Source organism: Austrofundulus limnaeus, unplaced genomic scaffold (genome assembly GCF_001266775.1).
Source record: "Austrofundulus limnaeus strain Quisiro unplaced genomic scaffold, Austrofundulus_limnaeus-1.0 Scaffold1073, whole genome shotgun sequence".
Lineage (NCBI taxonomy): Eukaryota > Metazoa > Chordata > Actinopteri > Cyprinodontiformes > Rivulidae > Austrofundulus > Austrofundulus limnaeus.
The window spans coordinates 26075-39145 of record NW_013953475.1 but is presented as its reverse complement, the minus strand read 5'-3'; the positions used below and the strand labels follow the sequence as shown (position 1 = coordinate 39145).

The 13071-nt window shown below is 36.8% G+C and overlaps 1 protein-coding gene across 1 annotated transcript; it reads right to left on the bottom strand.

The window, feature by feature from the left end:
- Nucleotides 1–4740: 4740 nt before the first annotated feature.
- Nucleotides 4741–8744, bottom strand: s1pr3b (sphingosine-1-phosphate receptor 3b). The gene is made up of 2 exons (XM_014030508.1): nt 8599–8744; nt 4741–6736 (listed from the first exon to the last, which is right to left on the bottom strand). Exon 2 carries the CDS (start codon nt 6668–6670, stop codon nt 5531–5533), a length of 1140 nt encoding a protein of 379 aa, XP_013885962.1. The 5' UTR covers nt 6671–6736; nt 8599–8744; the 3' UTR covers nt 4741–5530.
- Between the last annotated feature and the right edge of the window lie 4327 nt (nt 8745–13071).

Below are 13071 nucleotides of genomic sequence, written 5' to 3'. Positions count from 1 at the left end.
TTTGGTGTTTTTAGTCGGTGATTAGTTTTTTTTTTTTTKTTTKTTTYTTGGGTTTTTTTTTTTTTTGGTGCTGGAGTCATTCATGCAGGTAATTTTATTATTATTTTTATTTAACAGTCTGCTTTTCAGTGAACTTTTAAATATCTGAATTTCATTCACCTGACCACAAATGAATAGCACAATGGAAACCTCTGTGTAAGTTGTATTTAGACCAGCTGCCAACGTGGCGAGAAGTAATTAGAACAAAGTTGCGTTCACTCAGAGTATTCAGCTGCGTTCAACGGTTCTCTTCTTTTTCACATTTTTAACCACTAGATGTCACCACCTCAGCTCTCTCAATTGAACATGAAGCTGATTTTCAACCATTTTTACTTGATAAGTCAGACTTTATTTACATTTTACTCCTGTATTTACACAATTATCCCTCAGTCTTTAGGTCATACATTGTTTTATTTTTTTATTTTTTTTGTAAGAAAGCAAACTAATTCACTTTCTGGTACAATAAAACTGCCCCCAGTTCAGAAATCAGCCCCTTTTTCAGTGGTTTCACCTTTACGTTTGTCAGGATTCTGATGGAGACCAAATGAACAGGGCATTGTGTTTGAAATGCACTGGACCACTTCAGTTGAACCAAAATAAGCATATGAGTTGAACTTAGACCGATGCAATGTAATATAATGTGCCTGTGTTTTGCTGCAAGATCTTTGGCCGTAAAGACGTTTTGGGAATCTTATCAAAGGTTGTTATATTTAATGTTTGTTACATAACTTCACCACCTTCTGAGAGGAAATGAAGTCCTGGTTGTGTTTTTAACATATTCAAGTTTTAAGAATTCTGAGTCTCTACATTATCTGTAGGATAAGTTTAGGAAACTGCATGAACAGAAAACCACTCCAGGCTCGACTCACTGATAACACCGCAGTTCACTTCGCAACATAAAAGAAATTAAATCCCCCCAACCCCTCCTGAGACACTGATAAGAACATGGCCTCTTTTTGTAATTTCAGTTCATGAAAATGTGCCTTTTATTTCTACAGATATGGTGTTTTTCTTTCTCTTTCTCCCTTCAACGTGCAATAGCTGATCTTCAATGGGGCATGCCTGTTCACTTGAGGTTGTGTTTTTGCCCTGCTGCGTGTTGCTGCTTGAGACTAATGTTTCCTCTAAACCTTGGTCTCTTTCCGTTTCCCTCCCTCACTATTGATATGTATTATAGATGTATCATTTCCAGATTATAAATACATTTCTTTTTGTCAGAGGGAGTCACACAGAAGCTCACTATTTTGGGACAGGTAAACTGAAAAAATAAAAAGTAAAATAAAAAAAGAGAAATAGAAACAAGTCCAAATGATGTTTACAGATGTTTAATCTTTTAGTTGTATGGGTTTGTCATTCTTCTGTATGACTGTTGGCAATAAATATGTGAATGTGTAGAATTGGTCTTGTTGTCCATGCTGCAGGGTTTTGAAATTAATCTTTTTTTATATATATACATAACTTATTCAAAGCCACAGAACATACTTGAGGGTTTAAATAAAGATATTACATNTAAATATTCCACATAAAATGTGCTGGGCTTTATATTTTGGTGTTACTTTTGAAAAAAAAGACCAAACTTATTAAGCTCAATAATGAACAAATACGCTTTTTCAAAAAGTAAATGATTAAAGCCTAATAAATTATTAGAATGAATATTAAAATAGGGTGATTGTAACTGCGACTTAGAGAATTTCTTCAGATAAAGGCAGAAACCATTTGGTTTTACTTAATTTTTTCTAAGGGAAGTATTCCCTTTCTAATCACCTGTCATAGGATGTGTGCAGAACTGCTCACTTTCTTTTTTTTCCCATTTCAACAAACTCAGATATATTATGTTTTTTTCCATTTATTTTCAGAGAAAAATCCCAGGAAGTGGATAACGAGCTATTAGCTCAAACTGATTAAATTAGTCAGGAGCAACTTCTAAAAGTGTCCTTTTCTATTCCCTTAATAAAAAGCATTATTTCCATGTTATTTGTTGGTCAAAGCCAAAGAACCATAAGCTGCAGGCCACAGTTGTAACATAAAACTTAAAAAATAGAAATACTCTGACAAAATCTAGCTTTGCACATAAGTCAACAAGAGTGCATGAATTAGACAAAAACGTGTATATAATGGTGACCCAGTTGCTGTCACTTCTCAGTGTGAATATGGCAGGATCACATCTCTAACATCCTTCTGTCCTCCTCTGCACCTTTAAACTGTCTCAGTCTGGCCACTGGCTTCATCTCCCAGTCAGTCAACCTGTGCTGCACCTCTGATCATCTCATTCCTTTGCTCATCCATCCTTGTCACTCCCAAGAACCTCAACACCTTTTCTGCTTTTATTTGTTTAGTCTGTGTGTATTCATTCATCAGTGTTTTCTCCTCGGGCTGGCCACGCCCACCTACAGTTGTCATTTTGCCCACTCTCTTCAACTCATGTCCATTCAGCCTCCTGAGATTTTCCACGTCAGGTTCTTATTTTTGTAGGTTTGTTTTGCTGCCATATCAGCCTTTTTTTCTTTTGTAAATAAAATTTGAAATTTTTACTCAACTTCCTTGTGTTCAATCTGCAGTCTTGGGTTTATGTCAGCATTAAAAAACAATCCTCCATCTGCTGTGTAATGTTAATTTGTCATGACTTATGGTCTTTAGACCTTGTTTTAAAGTCTTGCATGACAACAGAATAAAGGAATATAAGATGAACAATAAAAAACCTTTAATATGATGATTTAATTTTGTTATTTAATTAAGTTTTTTGTCTCCTTAAAGTTTAACTTGAGCAAAATACTTTTTGGAACATGTTTTGCTCAGGTCGATCGTTACTGTAAATATTAGCCTTTCAGAAATCAACTAAAACAGTAACTTGTTTAAATGATCCTTACACGTGTTTAATCAAGTTGTATATGTTTAATATATTTAAGCCAAACTGGTGGTAATAAAATTGTGCACATGTGAAATTTCATTCATGTCAAGTTACATTCTGCTTTTCTTTACAAATAACATTTAAAAACTGTTCACATAATGAAAAAAAAAACATTTCAGTTCTGCAAACTACATATTAACAAAAAAGTCTTTGTTGCTCTCAATATTTTGCAGACTACTATTAAAACAAGAAATATACAGTATATCTAAACATTCCCACAGTGAAGTAAATCACCAGCAACTTCTTTAAAACACAACCATGACCCAGTAAACAAGTAAAAAAAAACAATTATATTCAATCACAATTAACAATAACAATGCATGTGAAATAAAAAAAGCTTTAATGCCAGTTTAATCTTCATGTTTTCATCTGTGTAACAAACATTTGTTTATCAAAGTTTGATTTTAATGAAGAGAAATCTATTCTCAAAAACAAGAGTTAGTACATCTACAATAAACCTCTGCTGTCCTTGGTAGGGGAAGTAAGACATTACTGACAGAATTACACAACATAAAATAAACAGAAAAACAAATAATCACAATCATTTGTATGACTTTGAGTCATCAACTCAAATTTTAAACAGTACAAACAAAATATTACACTCAAAAGCTTTTAACTGTCTTGAAATCTTTGTGGAAATCAAGTCACACATGTTTGTTGCTCATGTAAAAAAAACTTTAAAATGTAAACTTTAATTACTATTTTGATTAAAAATAAACAACATTGCACTTTTTCTATATATGACTTAATGCTAAAATAACTGACAGGTCATGATTCTCATTTAGTTTTAATGTTTGTGTCAACATTTAATAACACACTGTGACCTGTTTTCTCATATTCTTATAAATTGTAAGACTTTTTTTTTTTGCTCCGTCTATAAAAGTTTGAAAATAGCTTTCATAAGAGGCGCCTCTGGGAGCTGCATGATGATTGGCTGATTCTCCCATTCGTCACACAAAGACGCAATTATAAGGTAATCTGGAAAAGGTTGCTACAAAACTATGTCTGTGCTATTTTTTTTTCAAAGTGACAAGTTTGCAACGAATGAGAATTTCCATCACCGAAATAAGCTGTAAGACATTTTGATCATTTCAAAGAATTGATACTGTAAGGTAGAAAATATGCAAAACAGTTGCCCATTTTTACCCTTTTTTAAAGATTGAATATATTTCCCCAAACTATTGAGATAAACTAATTTTTAGTATTTTCAAATGAAATAAAAAAAGAAAGACAGGAAATCAATTCTGAATTGAGAACCGTACCAAAAGAAAAACATGTTTTCAGAAAAAGATGTGCAAATTATTCTGTTTCCACCACAAAAAGTCTTTAAAATGTGTATTTTACATTGTTGTTTTCTTATTCACATGCAGCATTCTCATGCGTCTCAAATCTCTGGTATGTTTCTTTCATGCATTCATAATACTTTTATTTTTCTAAACGTGCAAGACTTTTTAGACTGAATGTGCAGCAGTATCATATATGACCAGCAGAGGGAGCCCTGACACCAGTAATATTACAGCACAGAGAAAGTTTCAGTTTAAGGTTTTTATCTCCATTAACAATATACGTAGTAACAATGACAACAAGGAAATACAAAATAAACAACAAAATATGTAAAATCATAAATGCTGTCAGCGGTCTTATTGTCTACAGTCAGTCATGACATTGTATTTGTTCAACTACTATTGCACTTTTTACTAATTGTGACTGGTTTTTCTTTTAATTTGTTTTAAACCCTCCTTATTTTTATAACATTATGCTAAACATTTAATGTAATATTTTATGTAAACGTTTTTAGGCTGTTTTTTTGTGCAAAAATACTCCTTTTGGTTTCAGATTTTTGTTGTGTTTTTAATAACAGACTACTAATAAGGGTGCCTAAATGTGCCTTTTTTTCAACATAACATTGCTTTTTCATGCCTGAATGATTCATAGGTCAGAGTTTAGTTGCTTAAAAAAAAAAACTAAACTAAATGTTCTGAAAAAGATTGGGTACTAGACTGAAAATTAGCAGCAAAAAGCAGCCAAAGTCCAAAGAAACACATTGAAAGCAGTAAGAAACCTTAAGACCCTGTCACACTATAACATTTTAGACAACTTATGAAAATATTTGAGACATCTACGTCAAAGATGGAATTGGAAAAAAATCAACTGGAAGCCTCTTTTAGGCATGTACATACTGCAGTGTTAACAAATTGATGAAATATACACCTTTTATTAGTTTTATTTATTAGTTTAGTATTTAGTCAAAAAACACGTTTCATAAGTTGGCATATGTTGTGTGATAGAGCTTTTATACCAAGGCCACCCTGGATGATAAAAAGTTTGGCTCCTTGGACTTAAGACTGTAGAACTGTATTCTTGCTGTGCTGAAAACCCTCATGTGTGAACCAGTCATGAGCATTTTCCAGCTTTATTATAATTCATCTTTTATCCACCCGGTTTTGAAATGTCTTAGTTTAAGCAGAGTTATCTGTAACATGATCATGTGGAGACAGATGGATCTCTCCGGCCATGAGAGAAACCTCATCAGCTTCACAGACAGTCCCTCAGGAGATACATCACTTTCACTCTTCTGTGTTGTCAGTCCCTCCCCAGGCCTCCCTGAGCAGCTCCCCTCCTTGTTCCGGCCGCCGCCGAGACGTCGCTGGGTTCTGTATTTGCTTCCCGCCCCTGCTGCGGCTCCGCCTGCCTGCAGCCCTGCTGGTTCTGGTTTGGGTTGTTCTGGCTGCTCCACGACTTGCTTCGACTGCGGCTGGGCTCCAAGGACCGCCTGTTCCCGCTGCCATTCCCGGAAACCGTCGCCTTGTAGCAAACGCCACACACCAAGCCCAGAAAGGCCCGTCTCATCTCACGACTGGCCAGAGTGTAGATGACCGGGTTCATGGCAGAGTTGAGAACGGCCACCACGATGAACCAGTCGGCCTTGTAGAGGATGGGGCAGCGCCACGCAAAGGCCACGTCCACCAGGAGCAGGACAAAGAGGGGTGTCCAACAAGCGATGAAGACCCCAACTACAATGATGATGGTCCGAAGAAGGGACATTGCGTGCTCCGAGTTGCTGTGCTTGCTCACCTTGCGGCTGCTGGACTTTACCAGGATGTAGATGCGGGCATATAGAATTGACATGGATAAAAGCAAAACCATGAAAACTGTGATACAGAAAGCGACGTATTTCTTGCTGTAAAGAGGAAAGACCGTGGAGCAGTCGGGGAGGTTGTCTATGCAGTTCCAGCCTAAGATGGGTAAAGCTCCTAGACATATAGCAATCAGCCAGCAGGTCCCAATGAGCAGAAACACCCTGTAGTTTTTGTTGGCGTCATAAGGCCTCATTTTGATCATAGTCAGGTGTCTCTCTATAGCAATGGCCAGGAGACTGAAGATGGACGCATTGAGTGCTACAAACGTGCTGCCCTCCCTCATAAACCAGAGAGTGGGTGAGAGTTCCAGGGTCTTCTCTCCAGATAGAAGCAGGTTAACCAAGTAGGATACTCCTGCCAGCAGGTCGCACAGCGCCAGATTCCCAATGAAGTAATACATTCGGTTGTGGAACCTGTGGTTCTTCCATATGGCCACCAAAACAGTGAGGTTCTCCAGGACGATGAAGCTACAAATGATGAGAAATACAATGGTTTGAACATCCACGGTGCCAGGGTTTGTGCTGCTGTTCAACCGGTGGTCTAGCTTTCCTGTGACGTTGTAATGGAGGCGTATGATGTTCATCTTCAGATCACCAGCTGCTGGATACTGGATGTCAGAGTTGAGGGTCCTCGGTGTCTGTGTGTTCAGCTGCAGCAGAGCAGTGAGAGTTAATACAGAAAGCAACACATTATTTTTATTATTTAATGTTGCTAATACACAAACATCGAAAACCTCTCATCTGTTGCTATTCTATCTTTGGTCTTATTACTCTTGAAGCTTTGAAAAAAACTCACAAAAATACATCAAAACATGCAGCTTGATTGTAAATAGTGCACCATGTCATTTGATAGCGGAACACTGCACGATGTGGATGAAATAAAACAAAAATATATATTAAAAACACTGTATATACATGGGAAACAATACGATGCAGGTGAAATAGGGAAGAAAAGTTGTCTTATTTGGAGTTCAGGCATACTTCACATTGAACTTTTTACAGTTACTAATGCACATGCTCAGTCAGTATTTTGCTAAGCATAGTAGTCTACATATATTCATGCCTGAAATCTGAAATACACTTAGTCATAGGGTTGGGCAATATTGGCAAAAAAATTAATCACGATTAATTGTGGTATTTAGCTGATATTGATTAATTTGACGATTAATCCCCTGGACACCCTTATGTCCTGGTCACATGACCAATTTAGTGGGAAAGATTCGCTCTTCATAAAAAATCTGTTCCAAATTGTGTCAAAATTACAGACCACGCTATACATCAGATTTTAAATAGTGTTGATAAATAAATTACAGAATTTTTTTAATGTTTGTCATATTTGAAGCAGAGAGGAGCACCGAGCCGACTCTGCCTGGTGGCATTAATCGTATTAATCGTCAAGTGCCAAAAAAAATAATCGATTAATGTTTTTCTGACGATTAATTGCACACGATACGATTATGCCAACCCTACTTAGTCTAAACAGTGTTCATATTTACCTATTTTCTGCAGTCATTCTGACAAATGACATCATCACACATTGAGGACATTTTGTTATCACAACATAAAATACCAATATAATAAAGAAACTTAGCATAAAAATGAAGGAAATTCGTGTTTGGTAGATTTTTTTATTTTTTTTTGCAACAATGCTTATTGGCAATAAATCTTATACTGTTTGAATGCTTATAACTTTCCCTTTGGTGCCACATTTGTAAGGAACATGCATTTGTGGGATGGGCAGTAAAGATGAGTATGTGGGTTGCAAACATGAAACTTTTGCCAAATCTTCTCTACAACTGCCAAACAGCTTATTTTGTTGTTTCTATTGACACTTGACACTTGACAAGTGTTTATTTATGTAGGTAAGAGTATATTTTTAAAAAATTGGTAAAATACGCCAGAATGCAGGAAATGGCATCTATTTTATTCAAAATTTTCTGGGGGAGGACCCCCAGACCACCCACCAACAGTATGTCCCCCCCTTTTTAAAATGGTTCTGACCCCATGTTTAAAAGGTATACTGCCTGTATAAGGACATAAGGAAATGACCAAAGCACAAATATCTGCAGAAACTTTCAAGTTAAAAAAATGATGTAATATTCCTGGCCACCCCTGTGTGAGTCGTGGTCCCAGTCTGGCCACCCCTGTGTGAGTCGTGGTCCCAGTCTGGCCACCCCTGTGTGAGTAGTGGTCCCAGTCTGGCCACCCCTGAGAAAAATGTCTGGCTCCGCCACTGATTATGATATCTTTCACAGGTGTGTGGCCCTAATGAGCCTCTGCCAGCAGCTTTGTCTTTGATCTCGGTCCTCCTTCAGAAATCTTCCACTTTATCATGTTATTACAGTTCATAACTCAACCAAACAATCAGTCGAGCGGAAACGATTCCACACAGGTAAATTATTCAGCAAACATATGATAAGTTTGTCAATTTTATCATTTCTGTGCAGCTGACTTGACGTGCAGCACAGTTTGAAAGATGTAAAACCTGAAAGGCAAACTGAGCTCAACTTACCGCGGCAAGAAGTGATTATTTGGGAAACAAACGCGCACCGAAAGACGCACATTTCACAGCTGTGAAGTCGGGTTTTTTGCGTTTCCTCCACTCGGCGTCGAACTTCATGCCTTTCTTTGTCTCCCCCTCGGTGGTTTTTAGGCTACTAGAGAGCAGTTCCTCATCTTTCACTGATGTCTGAAAGTCTTCAGAGGAGGGCTGGAAGTCACTCCCTCCCTGGGTCCAGACAGGGCTGAACCACCAGGAGAAGATGTAAGTTTAACAGAACTAGTTCTCTGCTAACATGACTGTAATAAACATAAAGCTACAAACACAACTTTAAACCTGCAAAAGAGTCTAATTGAAAGAGTTCGAACATCTTAAGGAAATTATTTTAAACATATAGAATAAATATTTGTTATCCTGAACTATACAGAATAGTGCTTTTAAAAATGTTTACTCCAGTAGTTTTATAGATAGAGTGATATGCGATTCTAAAATGCAGGTATGCATTGAATGTACACAAAGTACTTGCTGAAGTCGTGTCACATTATTGACCTGTAGGGGGCCAAATGTAAAATTAACATTAAAAAAATGTCATTACTTAGATAACTTTCTGAGTAAAATCCTAGTTAGAAATTTTCCACTAACATTTTATTGTTATTTAGTTCTTACATTTTGCTATTTTTATTCTTATTTTTTACAAAATGTTAAATAATATATACAAGTATTAAATCCTAAATCTAAATGTGTAAAAGTAAAAGTTAAATCTTAAATGTTGTTGATGAAGCTTACATTTATTTAGGAATGAAACAGCCTTTGCAATTCTTGGCTCATGTTATGACATCATCATCCTGAGACAATAACAAGGAATCCCATAGTATTGGCCTAAGTTCACACTGTAGGTCTTGATGCTCAAATCTGATTGTGTGTGTGTGTGTGTGTGTGTGTGTGTGTGTGAGTGAACGTTCACATTGTAGGGATGTTGACATCTTGTCAGCAGCTGCTATTTTCTTCCCAAACTGCTGTGACCAGATTTTGCAAGGCTGCTCGGTTATTTCCTCCTGCTTCTTTATTTTAATGAATTTCAACAAATCGGGCTGCAGTCAGGTAGTTAGCTACAGCCTCGTCTTTGAGTTTTTAATTTTTGTTGATGCATTTTGAAGAGACAATTTTTTTTGAAAAGAGGATCAAAGTAAATCACCCGAGTTTTTTCTAGTGACCCCTTAAAGAGATAAGCTGTCATGAAGAACATTATTTTATCTGCCTTTGTTCCAAATTTGATAATGATTTGAAACGTCGGAAGTATTTTTTTTAAATCTGGAACAGTGCTTGTTGCAAAGTGTGTTGACGCTCGTCTTCGTCACCTGGCACATTTAACACGCTGTCATTGGTTGAGGAGCTTTGTTTACAAAACAATGTCCACATTGTTTTAATTTCCTTGCTTTCTAAGACACATTAAGTTGATTTGACGGTGCAGTTTCCCTTGTAATATTATTTTATACCTTTTCTGCTACATTTGCACAAGTTTTATTAGTTTTTTTAAGATACAAGATGCTTCATACAAAACCAGAATGGGGAATCTTTTCCTAAAATTTCATGGCGATATCTTGAACACTAGGAAAGTTATGAGCAAAATTAGAAAACAGCAAGGTGAAATGGTCACAAAGGCCCCATTGGTTCTGCTGTGAACTGCAGCAAGAAAACATGAGCAGATTTCACCTAAACAAACATCAATAACTTCCCTCATACTTCAGATAATCACATGATTTTGGTGTTATTTTGTAGGGTTTGAAATGTTCTTTTGGAATCCGTTGTCAGATTTAATTTTGGTGTAGGATTAAAAATGTATCCACATCCCTACACATCATATTTTAAATGCAACCTTCATTAGATTCCTGTGTGAATTCTCCAGCACTGATGTGACTTGCATGCGCAGAGGATAATGGGACATATTCAGCTTGATGTTTACAGGAGTAAACATGGGTGCTACATGTTAGCATGTGCAGACATTAAATAATATACCTTTTTGGAGGTACAAGAACTAGCGAAGCTTAACTCTTATGATTCACTGGTCAGCCATTGAAATGCTGAGGTTGCTAAGAAAACACCATTGGAATTATACAAATTCAGCAAGGTCACAAAGCAGATTTATAGTTTAGATATTTATGAAAAATCTCATCTATGATCTTAAAGGGAAGTTTAACATGAATCAGTATAGTTCAAATACATCAAGTCTGTAAAATGACGTATTAATTTGTTCATTTCCAATGCCTTTCCATAGCAACCTTTGCGTTTTCCCGAAAAACTAGTGAGCTTGACCTGCTTTGTGTTTGTGCATGTGCAACAATTTTTGACCACAAAATGGTCTTATTATCTGACACTTCTTTTAAAAGAACCTAAATAAAAAATGTTTAGATGAAAATTTGAATTGTGACTCGCTCTTAGCTACAACTTCACCAAATTTTAGCTCGGGTTTGTAAAATTCACTTAGAATTAACCTGTATTTTATGTGTTCAGACCACATAGCTGTTGAACTGTGTTGGTTTTAATAGTGAATTAGTTTTACAAGCTGAATTTTTATTTGTAATTTGTCCAGCAGTCTTTATATAAAGTATCTCAAAGTGGTACTTGAGTGAACCATAAAATTACTTTGGTAAAAGTTAAAGTCTCCTCTAAGAATATTACTTGAGTAAAAGTCAAAGTATCTGATATTTACTGTACTTAAGTGAAAAAGTTGAGTATTAAAAGTAAAAGTGAGAAGTTAGATTCTCTAAACCTACCTTTATTGGAAGGTGACCTCCCAAAAAAACATTTTTCTAAAGGCTACAATGACTATAATGTTATATTAACATGTTAATTAAGAAATATTTGGGGATGCACTAGTCTTCCTGTTTCAGCTGCATATTCACGTATACAGCGGGTAAAACAAGTATTGAACATGTCACCATTTTTCTCAGTAAATATATTACTAGACGTGCTAATAACATGAAATTTTCACCAGATGTTGGTAACAACCCAAATGATCCATACATACAAAGAAATCAAACCATAAATGTCCAGAAATTAAGTTATTTGTAATAATGTGGAATGGCACNTGATCACACAGCTTTGAAAAGAACCTCTGACGTTCCCCCTCCCTCGGGGGAAATCACGTTGTGACGTAGGCACGTCTTGACGTAATGACGTTACGCTACCTACGTTGTTGACGCCGTGCGTCAAGATGGCAGCTACCCCGTTCAGTAACTAGCAGTAGCTTCGCCAACACGGAGCAAAACCTCCGTCTTTTACGCTCCAACAGCGTAAATTACTCAGCTCCACGCACCCCCAACACAAGGCACACGATTTATGAGCTGACCCGTGACTCTCACGGAACAACAGGGCAAGACGCTCCTGCTCGCGGCAGCTTTAATACTGAATAAACAGTTAGCTCCCCTGTTAGCACTCGCAGTGCTATTCCACACAGCTTCGTGTGGATCAGACTGTCTGTCTGAATAACGCCTCGGCACAAAACACAGAGTTTCTTAGCCTCCAACAGCGCTGATAACTCCCTCACGTTATGTTTATTTCTATAAACCGTGTCGACAGCTTCTAAGTAGCGACCTCAGAAAGCCTTATGTCGCGGAGTTCACTGGTTACCTTTACGCGTTTTACGCACGAACCAGACCAGTTTTACGTTCAAAAAACCCGTCGGTAGAACAAACTGGATTTACAAAGAAAGGGACCCCTTTTTCACTCATTCATCCGCAGATGTGAGTACATGCATGCAATATCGCTTCTCAAGCGAAAACAACACGGTTACTGCTTTCAGAGCTGTCGGCGCAGCTTAACAGAACCGAACCTGCTACGCGCGGTGGCGAGCAGAACCACCTGTCTTCGCGCGGCGGCGAGACAGAAACAGAACCTCAGCGGGTTCTAAAAACAAACAACTTTAACCAGGATAAACAGATTTTAACAGAATTAAGGTCTGCAGCTCCTCAAAACTGTATTCTGAACACCAAGCAAAGCCGTTTTACACTGTAAAAAAAAACTCATGCCAACGTGTAAAAAATTAATTTTTTCAGATTCATAACAGATTCATATTTCATCAATCAGATTAGCCTTTCTGCCCGCCACATTCTCCACCATTTTGTAAGAACCTGCTTCATGAGATTAATGCCAGCTTAATCTCATAAAAGTCATGTCCCACAAGATCTTGCAGAAGGAAATCAGAATTAATGAAACACTCCTCTGGTCATGAATGTGAAAAGAACTTGTGGTCTTGTCAGATTTCTCAAAATAAAGTAATTTATTTTAGATATATGACAAGAATAAACATACAAATATTAATAACAATTATTATATGCAAAAAAACACAAGTTATAATTTTTCATAAAAATTCCACTCAGAGTTGACATAAAACAGTAAATTTCAGGTGTTGCAACCTACTGGCAAGCTACTTGACTAAGTTTCCTAAGTAAATAAGAGAAAAAGATAAAGATTTAAGTTTTAAGA

Bases quoted from the DNA above. Each gene is read 5' to 3' on its own strand.
- s1pr3b (XM_014030508.1), bottom strand. From the start codon at position 6,670: ATGAACATCATACGCCTCCATTACAACGTCACAGGAAAGCTAGACCAC.